General features: G+C 35.7%; 1 protein-coding gene across 2 annotated transcripts in view; it reads left to right on the forward strand.

The window, feature by feature from the left end:
• SNAPC3 (small nuclear RNA activating complex polypeptide 3) overlaps positions 1-19,970 on the forward strand; it is a 51,827-nt gene that overhangs the window by 16,407 nt on the left and 15,450 nt on the right. For both annotated transcript variants that reach the window (XM_037798579.1, XM_037798577.1), the window contains exons 3-7: positions 690-774; positions 2,137-2,241; positions 3,257-3,406; positions 5,746-5,828; positions 7,130-7,294. In XM_037798579.1, coding sequence (XP_037654507.1) covers positions 690-774; positions 2,137-2,241; positions 3,257-3,406; positions 5,746-5,828; positions 7,130-7,294 — 588 coding nt within the window. The remainder of the gene's footprint in view (positions 1-689; positions 775-2,136; positions 2,242-3,256; positions 3,407-5,745; positions 5,829-7,129; positions 7,295-19,970) is intronic.

Genomic DNA, 19,970 nt, shown 5'->3' on the forward strand with positions numbered 1-19,970 from the left:
ATTTGGGAGTTACCAATGAACTTGCGCAAATAAGCGAATTCCCACATACAGAATCCATGAATAATGAGGATCAACTATAACGTAGAGGAGACATCTGGTAGAAAGGAACTTAACCAAAGTAAACATCACCAGTAATGTATTTCAACATCATGAACCCCTTGATGCGATGCACTGAGAAGGACAGCATCATTCTTGTGATACTCTTGCCAAACAGACATAACCTTACAATCATGTGGAAACAGCAGACAAACCCAAATTGAGAGACACTTTACAAAATAACTGATTAAAACTGTTCAAAAGTGTCAAGATCATGAAGGACAAGGAGAGACTGAGTAACTTATACCAGACCAGAGGAAACTAAGGACAAATAGCAAATGCAACATGGAATCCTGCACAGGGATCCTGGAAAAGATAAAAAGGGCATTCAAGGGAAGCATTTGTAAAATTCAGATAAGGTCTGTAGTTAATATTGCACCAATGTTAATTTCCTGTTCTTCATAATTACGATTACGTAAGATGTTAACATTAGGGAAAGCTTAGATGGGAGATATAAGGGAACTCTACTATTTTTGTAACTTTTCTGTAAATCTAAAATTAATTCAAAATGAAAAGTTTTCAAGAATATTAAAGATTTTTTTTTGAAGCCCCAGTTAATGGTAAAGTTTGATTTTTTTAAATATCTATAACAGAGTTAGAAAGAGGCTCTTGGAACATCGAGAAGAAACCATAACGATAGATCGGGTCTGCAGACAAGAAACATTTGCTTATGAGATGGTAAGAGTCTCATCCTTTTCCCTCTTTTCCCACAAGACAATAAATTCTTTGTAATTGGCTGAATGTTAATGATGACTGTTGCCTTTATGTTGGATGTGCTTAGTTGAAAGCAAACTAGGAAAACTTCACTGAGACTGGGAACAGGAGGGGAAAAAAGACACTGAGAACTCGAGTGACCATATATATTTGACTCTCAGATCTCTACCTTTGTTTTTTTGTGTTTATTGTTTGTTTGTTTGTTTGTTTTTATTGGTCTTCTGGTTGTTCTGTCTACAGAAGAGAGAAGTGTACTGAGGTCTCCAACTATTATTTTAGAAATGTCTATTGCTTGCTTCAGTTTTTCCAATGTTTGTCTCCAGTACTTTGGAGCACCTTGATTGGGTGCATAAACGTTTATGATTGTTATATCTTCTTGGTCAGTTGTTCCTTTTATTAATATATATATAGTGTCCTCCTTTGTCTCTTATGACATCCTTGCATTTAAAGTCTATTTTCTCTGATATTAGGATTGCTACCTCTGCTTTCTTTTGCTTGTAGCTTGCATGGAATATTTTTTTTCCATCCTTTCACTTTCAATCTCTATGTGTTGCTGGATGTGAGATGAGTCTCTGGTAAACAGCATATTTATGGTTCATACTTTTTAATTGGGGAGTTAAATCCATTCACATTCAGTATTATTACTATGAAGGCAGTTCTTCAATCAACCATCTGTTCCTTTGGTTTTTATTTGTCAGATCTGTTTTTCCCTCTTTCTTTTTTTCCCTTCAAGTTTCCCTTACTAATACTCTTCAATTCTGTGCCTTTCTCTGGACCTCTCTCTCCTTTCTTTTTCCTCAGTTGGTAGAACTCCCTTTAATATTTCTTGCAGGGCTGGTTTCTTGTTAACGAATTCTCTCAGCATTTGTTCCTCTGTGAAAATTTTAAACTCTCCCTCAGTTTTGAAGGAGAGCTTTGCTGGATAAAGAATTCTTGGCTGGCAATTTTTCTCTTTCAGAATCCTAAATATGTCATACCACTGCCTTATTGCCTCCATGGTGCCTGCTGTGTAGTCAGTACTTGGTATTTTTTTTTAATTCAGTTTTATTGAGATATATTCACATACCATACAGTCATCCATGGTGTACAATCAGCTGTTCACAGTACCATCATATAGTTGTGCATTCATCACCACAATCAATTTTTGAACATTTTCATTACTCCAAAAAGAATGAAAATAAGAATAAAAAATAAAAGTAAAAAAGAACACCCAAATCATTCCATCTCCCCCATCCCAAACCCCTTGCTTATAGCCATTGTATCATGCTGCCTTTTATCTGAGTTACAGTGTCTGATTTCAGTCACTTAATTTGTTACCTTGTTCAGGAATCACATGCCATAGGAAAAAAGCCTGAAAACTCAGCAGACATGATTGAAGAAGGGGAGCTTATCCTATCTGTGAATATCTTGTACCCTGTTATATTTCATAAGGTCAGTATTAAAATCTTTTAGATTTCACAGATGAGTACTTTTTGTCAAAGGTTTTAGTTTTTTGAAGAATCATTTCCTTAGAGTTCAAAATAAATGCAAGCTTATACTATCTGTCTGTTACCTTCTTTAGAGTTGATAGTCTATATTCTTGGGTTCTTTGTTTTACTAAGGAATGTTGTAAAACGTCAAATTTTGAATAATCTCTTGATTAATAGGATTTTAATTATAGAGTCTGAATGCATATCTGATTTCTATGCTAGAAGCAACTGAAAATATATATAAATCCAGAATGATTCTAATTCTATGAATTCTTGAGGGGTTTTTACAGCATGGATGGCTGGTCGAGGAGTAGTGTGAACTTTGTTTCCCAGTTTAGTTATTTAACTAAAGACATCTCTGGTAAAAATGCAAAAAGTTAACAATTTGGGGATAACCAGGAATTTCTGAAGAGTGTCTTATAAAAAGAACTGTATCCCAGTGCAGAGTGGGTAGTGAATATATTCTTGATTTTCCAAATAGATGTGTTATAAATGATAAGCTTTAATTGAAATATTACTATACAAAAAATGCACTTGTGAATGAATAGGCTTTTATGAAGTGTCTGGAATGTAGTTATTACTAATTACCTTGTTTCTGTGTGGAAGTTGTCTTAGATTTCAAATTACCAACCCTCCCCCCATCAGTTAAAAAACCCCCAATTTTGGATTTATAACCTGAGGTCAAGTATAGATTGTCTGCCTTCAATGAGGTAGCTTCTAGGAAATTTAAATGACAGTGCTGCTAGATGAAGCTATTGCAAAGGCTGTTAATGCTGTCAGTTTAGTAGCATATTGATTATAATCTTTAGTTTAAACTAAAGAAATTCTTTAGTTTAAACTAAAATTCTATTATCAAATTATGGGGTTCATATAGATTAAGAAAAATAGTAATTTAATTTAGACCTGGCCATGACAGAATCTGTGGTTTAATTGCTTGTTTCTAAATGGAAATTTATTTACTTCCTTTTGACTTTTAGCACAAGGAACACAAACCATACCAGACAGTGCTGGTTTTAGGCAGTCAGAAGCTCACAGAACTGAGGGATTCAATTTGCTGTGTCAGTGATCTCCAGATTGGTGGGGAATTCAGCAATACTCCTGACCAAGCCCCTGAGCACATAAGCAAAGTAAGATTTTTTTTTTTTTTTTTTTTTTTTACCCCCGTAAAACAAGAGAAAGTAATAAGCTAAGGAAATAGTGATTACTCTAGCAGGCTCATAAACATTCCAGCAAATGCTTTCTTCCATACTATTCCATCAATCACTGCCTTATCTCTCTCATCAAAGCTTTATCATCGAAGCTTCTAGAAAGAGAAGGTTATACTCAGCTTTGTTGTTTTTAAAATTTTTAGTTGGAAATAATTTCAAACTTGACAGTTTCAAAAGTAATACCAAACTCATACAGAGAACTCCAACATACACCCCACCCAAATACCCAGATCCACTAACTTTAAATGTTTTGCCACATTTGCCATATCATTCTTTCTTAACCATCTATTTTTCTATTAATTTTCTAAACATTTGAGAGTAGGTTGTACGTATCATTCTCCTTGAACACCTAATACTTCCATGTACATTTCCTAAAAAGAAGATACTCACTTACGTAACCACCTTAAGTACAGTTATCAAGGGCAAGCAGTTTAGCGTCGATATAAAGCTTACAATCTATACTCTTAATTTTTTTTTATGACCCAGTAATGTTCTTTTGGGCATTTTCTCCTCCTCCATTATTAGATCTAGTGCATGATATATATTGCCTTTAGTTGTTATTGTCCCTTTAATCTCTCTCTTTTTAAATTGTGGAAATATATATACAACATGAACTTTCTCATTTCATCCACTCTTAAGCATATAATTAAGTGGGATTAATCACACTTAAAATGTTGTGCTACCTTCACCACCATCTGTTACCCAACATCTGAACTTTCCCAACACTCCAAACAGAAACCCTACACCCATTATGCATTACCTCCCCCACCCCCCCTTAACATCCCAAATCTGTAACAATCTTGTTTGCCATCCTAACATCAGTAGCATATACACACTATGTTCTTATAACCCTTTTCTCACAAAAGCTTTCTGTAGTTCTGTCACAAATTACATATTTATACACTATAAGTCGAAAACCATTGATTTATGATTACTTTCTAGGAATTTATATTTTAGATCCCCTGTGGGAAGTAAAAAGTGGGGTTACAAGCCAAAAATACAATGGTACAACTGTTTGTAACGACATTTACCCATGTCATTACCTTTGCGAGACATCTTTATTTCTTCATGCAACTTCAATTTATTGTCCAGTATCCTTTCTTTTCAATTTGAAGAATCCCTTTAGCATCTCTTGTAGGGTCACTCTAGTGGTGATGAACTCCCTCATCTTTCATTTATCTGGGAATATCTTAATCTCTCCCTCATTTTTGAAAGACAGTTTTGCCAGATACAGAATTCTTGGTTGGCAGTTTTTTGCTTTTAGCATTTTAAATATGTCTTCCCATGCCTTCTTGCCTCCATAGTTTCCCATGAGAAATTGGCACTTAATCTTACTGATGCTTCCTTATGTGTGACATGTTGCTTCTCTCTTACAGCTTTCAGAATTCTCTCCTTATCTTTGGCATCCAATGGTTTGATTATAATATGTCTCAATGTGGTTCTATTTCGGTTTATCTTGTTCAGAGTTCATTGAGCTTCTTGGATGTGTCTTTTGTTAAATCTGGAAATTTTCATTATATTTGGGAAACTTCTTTCATTAAATCTGAGAAGTTTTCACCATTATTTCTTTAAATATGCTCTCTTCCCCTTTAAGTCTTCTCATTCTGGAACTCTCGCAACACATATATTGGTATATACTCTGTTTTGAATTGTTCATCTCTCATTCATTTCTCAGTTTACCATGAGCTACCATCTTACTGACTGACATTCTTCCTTCTAAGGTTGTAATGACCATCTTATTGTCTAATCAATTGGTCTTTTTTCCATTTTCATAAAACTTTCATGTATTACAACCTTAACACTAGGACTTTACATAGGAAACATCAGAGAAAGAAGTGGCTTTGTTCAGTTTTTAGTTAATAGTATCCAAAAATAACTGTTATTGCTGTGCATGCATATAATAAAATCATATTGAAATTTATTTCATTTCTAATTAGGTTTCTTTCATGCATCTTAGGAAAACATAAAAATTTAAATCAAAGCCATGAATAAAACAGCAATAGGATAAAATTGAAAACAGCAGGGATCAAGACTTTATATCTTTATCCCTGGTAATATAATACTTGTCCCATAGTAGGTTCCCATTAAATACTAAACAATTAATGCGCTGAGCACATACTCTGAAATTCCATAAAGTTACGTAACACATGTTAGTGTGCAAATAACTTTTATGATATACAAATTTTGGATTAATACTTACAGCTATTTCATAATTATTGATGAAGGACTTTTTCTGAACACCATCGGTTTTCTTGTAGGACCTCTACAAATCAGCCTTCTTTTATTTTGAAGGAACATTTTACAATGATAAAAGATACCCTGAATGCAGAGATTTGAGCAGGTAAAGTTCAAAAATCTTTCCTAATTTCTAGTTCTCAAATTATTGATATCCTCAGTAAATCCTGTTGTTCATCTGTTTAATAAGAGTTTTTGCCAAGGAATTATTTTGTTTGTTTTGTTTGTTTCAGGGACAAAAATTTTACTCTCAGTTTTTTAAATGTATTCGAAATTATTTCATCTGCTTAGCCTATGTTCTAATAAGTTAATCAAAATGTTTACCCCAGAGGAAAATTCTCCTACTATGGCCATACATAGGCTTTTTCTAGATGTTTGCCAGCTGTCTGGATTGGTGTTTTAAATGTATTATCTACTATTTTAGAAATTTTAGTAACTCAACAGTCTAATTAGAAATATACATCTAAAAAAATTAAATCCCATTAAAATACTTTATTAATTTCTGTTCATATTTAGGTTGAAAACAGTAAATTAGTATTTCCCCCTTTTTTTCTGCTTGTCCAGTGTAGACTATTATTTGTCCTAGGTGACTGTATATGTATGTATGTATATATATATAGTTGCTTAAGCACATATGAAAATACATATCTAATGAAACTATACTTTTATTATCAGTGTCCTAGCAACTGTAGTGTGTGTGTGTGTGTATATATATTTTTTTCTGGTGTTTATATAAATTCTTCCACTGTAGTCATATTTATCTATATTCTAATGCATCAGTTCTCAAACTTGTTGGTCCCAGGACCTTTTATATTTCATATAATTCAGGGCCTTTTTATACTTTTTATAATTAAGGGCCCCAAAGAGCTTTTGTTTATGTGTATTATAGTATTCTTATTTACCATATAAGAAATTGAAACTGAGAAATACTTAATATAGTAATTTCTTTAAGATAATAATAAACTCATTGCTTGTTAATATAAATAACATTTTTGTAAAAAATAACTGTATTTCCCCAAACAAAATAAAACAATGAGAAGAGTTGCGTTGCTATACATTTTATGTTCAATCTGAAGTGATAACAGGGATCACTTTGTCCCCAGAAACCTCTTTTGTATATTTTTGACAGAATGAGAGATGAAAGGGGCAAATAACATTTTAGTATTATTGTGAAAATAGTTTTGACCTCATAGACTCCTGAAGGGTCTAAAGGACCACACTTTGAGAATGAATGGGGAAAAAATTCAGCATTTCTGATTCCAATCTGTATCAACTACAATGCTTTGCATCTCAGGCTGGCAACTGGGTGAGCCAGTTTATGTGAAAGACTACAGTCACAAACTCTTCTCTGTTATTTTAAAGTTTTCATGGAGCAGTGATATTTATGTACTTTTTTTCTCCCTCTAGAACCATCATTGAGTGGTCAGAGTCCCATGATAGAGGCTATGGAAAGTTTCAGACTGCTAAAATGGAAGATTTCACTTTCAATGACTTGAATATTAAACTGGGTTTTCCTTACTTATACTGTCACCAGGGAGACTGTGAACATGTTGTTGTCATTACCGACATCAGGTATGTGGTGACACTCAGAATGTTTTGTTATTTGTTCTCTTTTCCTTATCTTTTTTTTTCCCAGTATAAAAGCACTGGTGGTTTAAAAAAAATAAAAAGTAATCATCACTGTAGTTTGCCTTGAGACCAGCAAAAATAAGCATCTGCTTTCCATGCAGTGACCAACTCTTTAGTATTCATTTGCATTCTCTGTTTTTCTCGTTTGGCAGTAAAGTACTTCACTGTTTATTAGAGGGCCAAAAATCTGTAAATACAAGTAAGTATTTCTGTTTGTATATTAAACAGCTTATTATTCAGGTGTAGTCATCTGTTTTGCACATCATATAGGCCCTTTGCTTTATACATTTGAAGCTGTATTTCCAGGTTTCTTGTGTTTTTGCCAAACTTTGTAGGAAAGAAAAGGAAACTGGGGTGGGCAGAGAGAATAATTCTAACATTTGACAAATGCAAAGTCTTGCTGCTTGGTAAAGATTTAAATTAGTGAGGTGATAAAATAGTCTAAAATGAAGTTTGGGGATCAGTTATAAACTTTGTGTAGCTGGTATCTGTAGCCCTCATGAATAGAGGATATTGATCTCCTTATTTTGGAAATCTCAGTTTAGGCAGGACCAATAAGGTAAGAATAAGCCATACTCTTACCTCTGGTTTGATCCCTTTTGAGAAAACATTTTATTTTGTGTGGCACACTAATAATAAACCTGAACTTCTATTATGCCAGTAGGAACCAATGCCTTAAAAAAGTCCCTGCCTTCACTTCTCTTGAATCTTGATCTTGTTCTGAAACGTAACGGAACCCTTGCTCCCATTTTCTCCCCTCAGTGGGGCCAGTTGCTGCCCTCTTAGGTGATTCTGCACTAACTAACTCGAGTTAGTTTTTCCCAAACCAGCCTGAGGATACCTGTTAAACAAGAAGCTTCCCTTCTTAATCAGTAAGGCTGGGGTGGCCCAAGAATCATTATGTTTAAATATACCCCATATTATTCTTATCCTGAGATAACTCTGGGAAATGCTGCACCTCAGTAGGTTACTATCCTATACCATTTCCTGCCCTTATGTTGTCCACCCCTTTCCAGAGCAGCTTTCTATTACATGTGGGGGATGAAGTGCAAAAAGTGGTATAGTTCCTTACTGTAAGTAATTGGACTATTGTGAAACTATCTGATAGTGGGAGTGACACTTTACAACATTGTTTCTATGGGAAAATATATTCCAAATTTTATCTATCCAACCAATGAATTAACTTTAATAATTCAACTTTTGGAATTCCAGTTGTAGACTGAAAAAGGCTAAGGATTATAAAAAAAAAAAAAAAAAGTTATACATAATACAATTCTGACCAGTTGGACTGCTTGGGATATCTTTTTGTGTAATTCCTTTCTGTAGAAAATTTAAAATGTATTTAGTTCATTTTATTGCTTAAAAGTAGAGTCTGCTAATAGCTACATTTTTGATATATGAAGATTTATGCATTACAGCAGAGAAATTATGCTGAACATGAAGTAATTGATAAATAGCAGTTGTGTTTTTTCTGTTGCCCCCCCACCACCACTCCCCCACCCCACAAAGGATAGCAACTGGGACCCACTAAGGGGAAAATCATTAGAGATTTTGGCCCAGATGTAAAGTAGAATGTTTATGAGAAGAAGCAAAATAAAAATATAATTTTTTGAAGCAATTAGATGCTTTTCACTAGGTAGGTGTGTTCATGGAAGAATCCTGGATCAAAATCTAACTGTTTAATGCATGAAATGGAGGTTGATTTAGCTAAACTAAGAATGCTTATGGTTTTATGAGATACAGATCTGAATATATTCAAACTCCTGAAATATTGAACTTAAACAAATTTTTGTTTGTTGTCTTGTGGATCATTTCCCTTAAAATGAAAGATGGGAAAAGAAATCATTAATTAAATGTATCTGTTAAAACTACATGTAATATTTATGTTGTATGTAATAAATTCATATCTTACTGGCATTTAATGTGAGTTACAACTATATGTGCTCAGCAAAAACAAAGGGGACAGTAAACAATTTAACTAGATATGTATTACATATCACCGGAAGAGGTTGGAACAGAGAGGCTCTGTCTAGACTTTGAAACACCAGATGCAGTTGCAGCAATATACAAAAAGAGGCTGTGTGAACTGCGTTTCTCAGGGATTGGACCTGCTCATCATTCAGAGTGCAGCAGCGACCCATTTACCACCCCCAGTCAAATAACAGACCGTAATTATATATATATATATATAGTTTAGATTTATCAAAATCTACATCAAGAAAGATAGAAACCAAGACAAATACATAAAAGATATTTGGAAGAAATAGAAGAAAACGTCTATTGAGAAAAAGGCTAATTAACATGTTGAAAGAAATAGATCCATGGAGAAACGGGAGCATTTAAAGAACACACACACACACGCGCCAAACTTTTACATTAAAAATGTTGGTAGAAATAAATATTTCAATAGAAAAGTTAGAAAATAAAGATGAAGAAATCTTCCAGAAAATAGATAAAGAAGACAGAAATGGCAAATGGGGAAGAAAATATAGAACTTTAAAAGATCCCTGGGGTCATGTCATGTCAGTAAGACTCAGGACTCATTTTTTTGTTGTTGTTGTTGTTGTTGTTGTTGTTGTTAAATTCAGTTTTATTGAAATACATTCACACACCATACAATCATCCATGGTATACAATTCACTGTCCACAGTATGATAACATAGTTATGTGTTCATCACCACAATCTATCTCTGAACATTTTCCTTACATCAGAAAGAACCACAACAAGAATAAAAAATAAAAGCGAAAAAAGAACACCCAAGTCATCCCCCCCATCCCATCCCATTTTCTATTCGTTTTTTTTTTTTTAATCTTCATTTTATTGAGATATATTCACATACCACGCAGTCATACAAAACAAATCGTACTTTCGATTGTTTACAGTACCATTACATAGTGGTACATTCATCACCCAAATCAATCCCTGACACCTTCATTAGCACACACACAAAAATAACAAGAACAATAATTAGAGTGAAAAAGAGCAATTGAAGTAAAAAAGAACACTGGGTACCTTTGTCTGTTTGTTTCCTTCCCCTATTTTTCTACTCATCCATCCATAAACTAGACAAAGTGGAGTGTGGTCCTTATGGCTTTCCCAATCCCATTGTCACCCCTCATAAGCTACATTTTTATACAACTGTCTTCGAGATTCATGGGTTCTGGGTTGTAGTTTGATAGTTTCAGGTATCCACCACCAGCTACCCCAATTCTTTAGAACCTAAAAAGGGTTGTCTAAAGTGTGCATAAGAGTGCCCACCAGAGTGACCTCTCGGCTCGTTTTGGAATCTCTCTGCCACTGAAGCTTATTTCATTTCCTTTCACATCCCCCTTTTGGTCAAGAAGATGTTCTCCGTCCCACGATGCCAGGTCTACATTCCTCCCCGGGAGTCGTATTCCACGTTGCCAGGGAGATTCACTCCCCTGGGTGTCTGATCCCACGTAGGGGGGAGGGCAGTGATTTCACCTTTCAAGTTGGCTTAGCTAGAGAGACAGGGCCACATCTGAGCAACAAAGAGGCATTCGGGAGGGGGCTCTTAGGCACAACCATAGGGAGGCCTAGCCTCTCCTTTGCAGCAACCGTCTTCCCAAGGGTAAAACCTGTGGTAGAGGGCTCAACCCATCAAACCACCAGTCAGGACTCATCTTGAAGGAGCACCTCCTGGCCAAAAATACTAATGGGAAAAAATTTCGTTGGTTACCTTTGGAGTAAGGGAACCAACACTTTATTCTAAAAACTGTTAAAAATGTAAAGACTATTTTGCCTCAAGTTTTATTTTGCCTCAGTGTGAAAATACCTGTTTGAGTCCCTGCTTTCAGTTCTTTTGGGTGTATACCTAGAGGTGGGATTGCCAAGTCATATGGTAATTCTATACTTATCTTTCTGAAGACTTGGCAAACAGTTTTCCGAAGTGTCTGCACCAATTTACATTCCCACTGACAATGAAGGAGAGTCCCGCTTTTCCACATCCTCTCCAACACTTATTTTCAAATTTTTAACCCGTAGCCATTTTAGTTGGTATGAAATGGTATTCTATTGTATTTTCAATTTGCATTTCCCTAATGACTAATGATGTTGACCATCTTTTCTTGTGCTTATTAACCATATTATGTCTTTGGAGAAATGTCTATCCAAGTATTTTACCTATTTTCTTATTTTTTTTTATTCCCAAGCTATTATTTTTCCCCTTTTTAAATGGCAATATTACAAATTAGTTAACACAAGGTAATAACTACAATAACAATAACTCCACTGTAATCAGCAGTTACAGTCTTCTCTTATTTTTGCTTATTCCTCAATCTCGAGGGATTTGGGACAGTGACCACCCTTGGCTGCATCAAGCTGAGGAGGGACGTATATATCATAGGGCAGAGGAATGGAATTATTGTGCTTGTTGTTGAAATACTCTTTGCTTTTGGTACGGGGCTGATCCATCCTTATCTTTCTTTTAGTTGTCCAGGCAGACCAGAAAAACTGGAGAATGGGAGTTGACCAGCTATCTGCTGGCTTTCAGGGCTCCACCAGCATAGGCACAATCTGGAGGCTTTAAGTCTCTGAGAAATAACAAGTAAATTGAAGATTACAGGTTCAAGTAAAAGAAGTAGAAGAATCATGATTATGGAATTTATAAGTGAATATAACTATATTATATTGGAAAAATAGTGTTTCATGGATTCCCAGATAGTGCCTGCCGAGGGGGTGTTGATTTCATGTCACCATGTGGCTTGCCTGTGTTGTCCAGATGTCCCCAGAGCCCTCAGGAGCACTTTTGTTTGAGGCTTTGCATACTGTGGCACTTTGTCAAATCTAGCTGAGAACCACATATGAGTAGCCTTCAGAATGACCTCCCAAATTTATTTGAACTCTCTTAGCCATAGAAACCCTATTTAATTTTCCTCCTTTTGATCCAGGTCTTTCTCTAAATGCATTGCTGATTAATGCTTGGTAATAATCCCAAGCGCCAGGGAGGCTAATCCCTGGGAGTTGTGACCCACATGGTGGGGAAGGTAGTAAGTTTATTTGCAGAGTTTGTCTTCGAGAGAGGCCACACTTGAGCAACAAGGAGGACCAGGGACTGAATCTTACTTAGGCATTATTTATAATTAGGCTTGGTTTTGTTATTACAGAAATAAGGTTCCAAAAACCAACTTATGACAAGGACACATTTATATGCCATAGAAGTATATAGCTATATAAAGTTCAGGATATCCAAAAGGGCCCTGTTAGTTGAGAAACTGATCTTGTCCCACCTTTACAACATGGAACATAATTTATATACTTGCTGTTTTAGTTTGCTAATACTGCCAGAATGCAAAACACCAGAGATGAATTGGCTTTTATAAAAGGGGGTTTATTTGGTTACACAGTTACAGTCTTAAGGCCATCAAGTGTCCAAGGTAACACATCAGCAGTTTACCTCCATGGAAATTATCCAATCAGAGTACCTCACTGGAGGATGGCCAGTGGTGTCTGGGAAACTGTTAGCTGGGAAGGCACGTGGCTGGCGTCTGCTCCAAAGTTCTGGTTTCAAAATGGCTTTCTCCCAGGACGTTCCTCTCTAGGCTGCAGTTCCTCAAAAATGTCATTCTTAGTTGCACTTGGGATATTGGTCCTCTCTCAGCTTCCCTGGAGCAAGAGTTTGCCCTCAAGGGCCGTCTTCAAACTGTCTCTCATCTGCAGCTCCTGTGTTTTCTTCAAAGTGTCCCTCTTGGCTGTAGCTCCTCTTCAAAATGTCACTCACAGCTGCACTGAGTTCCTTCTGTTATGTCAGCTCATTTATGTGGCTCCACTGATCAACTTAGACCCACCCTGAATGGGTGGATCAACACCTCCATGGAAATTATCCAATCAGAGTCATCACCCACAGCTGGGTGGGGCACATTCCAAAGAAACACTCAAAGAACTACAATCTAATCAACACTGACAACATCTGCCCACACAAGATCACATCACTTGCCTTCCTTTTCTTGGAAAGTGTTTCGTGTTTTGTTTTGTGCTGAAGATGAATGAACTGCAGCTGACTACATGCACTTTTAGAGCAGCATCAGAATAAAACAGTGTAACTAACAAGTAATTTTGGTTGTTTCTGTGATGTATAACATTTTTCCAAGAATAAAAACTACAGCATTCCCATATACTCCCCTATTGTTGACACTTAGCATTGTTGGGGTACCTTTGATCCAATAGATGAAAGAATATTAAAATATTACTGTTAACTATAGCCCATATTTTGCTTTATGTGTATTTCCCGCCATATACCACCCAATTATTAACCTCGTAATAGTGATCTGTATTAATTTTAGTTCATGTAAGACTATTAATCACATTCATCACACCATCCACAACAGGGTTCACTGTGTTATATAGTCCCATGTTTCATCCTCTAGCTTTCCTTCTAGTGACATACACAACCCCAGACGTCCCTTTTCAACCACAATCACACGCACAATTCAGCATTGTTAATTACCCTCACGATAATGTGCGACCATCAACTCTATTTCCAAACATTTACAGTCAACCTTATTACAAATTCTGTACAAACTGAGTGTCATCTCCCCCTTCTCTACTGTCATTCTATCTCTGATAACCTATATTCTAGACATTCACTCCATGAGTTTTTTAATATGTTTAGTTCATATTAATGAAATCATAAAATATTGTCCTTTTTTGTCTGGTTTATTTCACTCAACATGGTATCCTCAAGATTCATCCATGTTATCACATGCATTAGGACTTCATTTCTTCTTAAAACTGAATGATATGCCACCATATGTATATATGACATTTTGTTTATCCATTCTTCTGTTAATGGACACTTGGGTTTTCCATCTTTTTGCAATTGTGAATAATGTCGCTATGAACATTTGTGCACAAGTGTTTGTTCACATCCCTGCTTTGAGTTTTTCTGAGTATGTATCTAGCAGCAAGATTGCCATATCATATGGCAGTTCTATAGTTAACTTCCTGGGGAACTGCCAAACTGTCTTCCACAGCTGCTATACCATTCTACATTCCCACCAGTAGTGAATAAGTGTTCCTATTTCTCCACATCCTCTCCAACATTTGTAGTTTTCTGTTATTTTAATAGCGACCATTGTAGTAGGTGTGAAATCTTGTGGTTTGGGCTTACATTTCCCTAATGTTAAGCATCTTTTCATATGCTTTTTAGCCGTTTGTAGCTCCTCTTTGGAAAAATGTCTATTCAAGTCTTTTGCCCATTTTTTAATTGGGTTTTTTCATTGTTGAGTTCCAGGATTTCTTCATCTATTCTGGATATTAAGCCCTTATCAGAGAGTTGGTTTCCAAATATTTTCTCCCGTTGAGTAGGCTACCTTTTTACCTTCTTAACAAAGTGCTTTGAAACACAGAAGTTCTGAATTTTGAGATCTCATTTGTCTATTTTTTTCTTTTGCTGCTTGTGCTTTTGGTGTAAAGTCTAAGAAACTACCACCTACCACAAGATCTTTAAGATGCTTCCCTACATTTTCTCTAGGAGTTTTGTGGTCCTAGCTCTTATATTTAGGTCTTTGATCCATTTTGAGTTAAAGTTTTATATAAGGTATAAGATAGGGGTCTACTTTCATTCTTTTGAATACGCATATCCAGTTCTCCCAGTAATATTTGTTGAAGAGACTGTTCTATCTCTGTTGAGTGTATGTGACAGCCTTGTCAAAAATCAATTGACCATAGATCTGAGGGTCTATTTCTGAACTCTCAATTTGATTCCATTAATCAGTCTCTTCATGCCAGTACCATGCTGTTTTGACCATGTAGCTTTGTAATATGCTTTAAAGTCAAGAAGTGTGAGCTGTACAACTTTGTTCTTCTTTTTCAAAATGTCTTTGGCTATTCAGAGTCCCTTACCCTTCCAAATAAATTTGATAATGCCTTTCCTATTTCTGTAAATTAGGCTGTTAGAATTTGGATTGGGATTGCATTGAAATCTATAAATGAATCTGGGTAGAATTGACATCTTAACTATATATCATCTTCCTGTCCATGAACACAGATTGTCCTTCCTTTTTGTTAGGTCTTCTTTGAATTCTCTTAGCAGTGTTTTATAATTTTTTGAGCAGAGGTACTTTACATCCTTGGTTAAATTTATTCCTATATATTTGACTGTTTTAGTTGCTACTGCAAGTGGAATTTTTTTTCTTGATTTCTCCTCAGATTGCTCATTATAGTTTATAGAAATGCTATTGATTTTTGCATGTTGATCTTGTATCCTACCACTTTGCTGAATTCATTAGTTTCCTCTGATAGATTTGTTGTTGATTTTCAGGACTTCCCAAATATAAGATCATTTTACCTGCAAATAGTAAAAGTTTTACATCTTCCTTTCCCATTTGGATGCCTTTTATTTCTTTTTCTCCCCTAATTGCTCTGGCTAGAACTTCTAGCACAATGTTAAATAACAGTGGCGACAGTGGGCATCCTTGTCTTTTTCTTAGTGGGAAAGCTTTCAGTCACTCCACATTGAGTACAGTATTCCTGTAGGTTTTTCATGTATGTCCTTTATTGTGTTGAGGAAGTTTCCTTCTATTCCTAGCTTTCAAAATGTTTTTATCAAGAATGGGTGCTGGATTTTGTCAAATGCCTCTTCTGTGTCAGTTGAGATGATCATGTGTTTTCTCCTTCAATTTGTTAATTTAGTGTATTACATTAATTGATTTTCTTGTCTTGAACCACTCTTGCATTCCTGGGATAAAACCCACTTGAACAAGCTGTATAATTCTTTTAAGGTGCTGTTGAATTTGATTTCCAAGGATATTGTTGAAGATTTTTGCATCTAAAGTCACTAAAGAAATTGGTCTGTAATTTTCTTTCCTTGTAATAACTTTATGTGGCTTTAGTATTATGTTGATGTTGACTTCATAGAACGAGTTAGGTAGTATTCCCTCCTCTGAAATTTTTTGGAAGGATTTGAGTGGGATTGATATATTTGCCTGTGAAGCCATCTGGTCCTGGGCTTTTCTTTTTAGGGAGATTTTTGATAACTGATTCAGTTTTTCTATTTGTGACTGACTTGCTGAGGTCTTCTATTTCTTTTCAAGTGAGAGTAGGTTATTTTGTTTCTAGAAATTGTACATTTCATCTATGTTGCCTAATTTGTTAGCTTACAGTTGTTTATAGTATCCTCTTGTTTTTTTTATTTCTGTGTGGTCGATAGTAATATCCCACCCCACCCCACCCCTTTCATTGCTTATTTTATTTATTTGCATCTTCTCTTTTATTTTTCTTTATCAGTCTAGGTAAAGGTTTGTCAATTTTATTGATCTCAAAAAATCAGTATCTGGTTTTGTTGATTCTCTCTATTGTCTTTTGTTCTCAGTTTCATTTATTTCTGCTTTTATCTTTGTGATTTCTTTCCTTCTGCTTGCTTTGATATTATTTTGCTGTTCTTTTTCTAGTTCCTCCAATTGCAGTTAAGTATTCGAGTTTAGCTCCTTCTTCCTCTTTAATATAGGTGTTTAGGGATATAAATTTCCTTCTCAACACTGACTTTCCTATATCCCATATGTTTTGATATATTGTGTTCTCATTTTCATTTGTCACAAGGTATTTACTGATTTCTCTTGCAATTTCTCTTTTGACCCACTGATTTTTTTTAAGACTGTGTCATTCAACCTTCATAAATTTGTGAACTTTCTATTTCTCTGCCTGTTATTGATTTCCAGCTTCATTCCATTGTGATCAGAGAAAGAGCTCTCTATAATTTGTCTTTTTAAATTTATTAATACCTATTTTATGACCCAGCATGTGGTCTGTCCTTGAGAATGATCGAGTAGCACTTGAGAAGAATGTATATCCTGCTGTTTTGGGGTACAACGTTCTGTATATGTCTGTTAGGTCTAATTCATTTATCAAATTATTCATGTTCTTTTCCTAATTGATCCTCTGTCTGGATGTTCTATTGATGAAAGTAGAATATTGAAGTCTTCAGCTATTATTTTAGAGGTGTCTATTTCTCCCTTCATTGTTTCCAGTGTTTGCCTCATGTATTTTGGGCGACAGTGGTTAGGTGCATAAATATTTATGATTGTTATTTCTTCTTAGTGGATTGCCTCTTTTATTAATATACAGTGTCCTTTGTCTCCTGTGAAAGTTTTGCATTTAAAGTCTATTTTGTCTGATATTAGTATAGTTACCCCCAGCTCTTTTTTGGTTACTGTTTCCAGCCTTTCACTTTCTGTCTGTTTGTATCTTTGGGTCTAAGGTGAGTCTCTTGTAGATAGGTATAGATGGCTCATATTTTTTTTTATCAATTTTGCCATTCTGTGTCTTTTGATTGGGGAGTTTAATCCATTAACATTCAGTGTTATTACTGTAAAGGCAGTACTTCAACCATTTTTTCCTTTGGCTTTCATATGTCAGATCTTATTTTTGTCTCTCTTTTTACCCTTTTAGTTACCCTTATTGATAATCTTCATTTCTACACTCTCCTTCAAGCCTCTCTCTCCTGTCTTTTCCTTTTAGCCTGCCTAAATTCCTTTAGTATTTCTTGTAGGGCAGGTCTCTTGTTAATGAACTTCTCAGCTTCTGTTTATCTGTGAATATTTTAAACTCTCCCTGATTTTTGAAGGACGATTTTTCCAAATAAAGAATTCTTGGCTGGCAGTTCAGTATCTTTAATTTATCATACCACTCCCTTCTCACCTCTGTGGTTTCTGATGAGAAATCCATGCCTAATCGTATGAGGAGACCCTTGTATTTGATGAATCGCTTTTCTCTTGTTTTCACAATTTTCTTTGTCTTTGGCATTTGACATTCTGATTAATATGTGTCTCGGAGTAGGTCTATTCAGATTTATTCTGTTTGATGTACATTGTACTTCTTGGACATGGATAACTATTTCTTCCATAGGAGTTGAGAAATTTTCAGCCATTACTTCCTTAAATATTCTTTCTGCCCCTTTTCTCTTCTCCATCGGGGATAGCCATAATGCATATGTTTGTGTGCTTCATGCTGTCTTTTTTCCAGATGCCATGCTTAATTTTTACCACTGTTTTCTGTATCTCATCTTTTGTGTGTTCCATTTCAGGTGCCCTGTCTTCTAACTCAACTCACTGATCTTTTCTTCTGCCTGTTGAAATCTGCTGTTGTATGATGCTAATGTATTTTGAATCTCCATCTATTATGTTTTTCTATCCCATAAGTTCTGTTATTTTTCTTTGCATGCTTTTTAAATTCTCCTTTATGCTCACCCCATTTTCTTAATATCCTTTAACTATTTAGGCATATTTTCCTTCATCACCTTGAATTGATTTAGGAGATTTGTTTGAATATCATTGATTAGTTGTTTCAAATCCTGTGTCTCTCCCAAAGTTCTAATTTGTCCCTTTAACTGCACCATACTTTCCTGCTTCTTAGTATAGCTTGTAAGTTTTTGCTGATGTCTAGGCATCTGATTATCTTGATGAGATTACTCTGATGTTAAGTTTTTCTCTCTTGCCTAGGGTTTTATTATTGATTGGCTTTGTGTTACAGCTCTTCTTTGACTCTTGGTTCAACTCATTCTTGATCTTTATAATTGCCTGTGTTTGGTAAAAACAGCTAAGGACCCATAAATGGGGTGTAGAGCATTCCAAAGGGCCCTGGGGAGAGGAACAGAAAAGATGCAAAAAAGCCCCTTTTTCTCTTTTTTCACTTTCCCCTCCCCAAATATGCATTTTCCTGGCTTGCCCAGTGTATGGTGCTCTTCTGCAAACCTTTTCTCACAGCAGAGGGAGTGTATTTTTTCAGCCTCTTCTGGACGGTGTTGAAACAGTGGCCACTAGAGTCACTTTTCTGAGCAGGCTAGAACCATGATTCAGGGCGGGATCCTAATAGTCCAAACTCACCAATCAGAAGCCACACTCGGGACTCGACTGTCTCCCTCACCTTTTCCCAGGAAGGTAGTCCTTCACTCCCCTCTCCATCTGTGGAACCAGCCATGGACCATACCCAAGGCAAGACTCAAGGGTGGGAGTGGGCACTGGTCAGTGTCACAGGAGCAGTTCACTTCATTCCTGCTGCAGCTTCTCAATCTCCTCATCTTGCTCTTTCCTGGGTGTTGTATGGCGCTCCACAGCCTCCGAAGCCCCAGAACCATGATTCTGACAGTTTCTGCTTGGCCAGTAGCTGTTTTCTGTAGGAGATATATGCCCTGTTGCCCCACACTGCTATCTTTGTATCTCCTGTTTTTTAATTGAGTAGTTTGTCTTTTTGTAGTTGAGATTTCAGTTTTCTTTATGTTTTCTGGAAATGAAACCCTTATCAGATACTTGATTTCCAAATATTTTTCCCATTCTGTGGACAATCTTTTTAATTTTTAATTTTATGATGAATATCTATTTTTTTCTTTTGTTGCTTGTGTTTTTTGGTGTAAAGTCTAAGAAAGCATTATGTAACACAAGGTCCTGCAGATGCTTCCCTTTTTTTTTTCTTGAAGTTTTGTAGTTTGGGTTCTCATAATGTGGCTTTTGATTCTGTCTGAGTTCATTTTTATATAAGGTGTTATGTAGAGGTCCACCTTCTCTCTGCACATGGACATCTGGTTTTCCCAGCACCATTTGTTCAAGAGACTATTCTTTCCCAATAGAATGGACTTTGGTACTATTGCCAAAAGTCAATTGGCCT

This window comes from Choloepus didactylus, chromosome 10 (assembly GCF_015220235.1).
Source record: "Choloepus didactylus isolate mChoDid1 chromosome 10, mChoDid1.pri, whole genome shotgun sequence".
Lineage (NCBI taxonomy): Eukaryota > Metazoa > Chordata > Mammalia > Pilosa > Megalonychidae > Choloepus > Choloepus didactylus.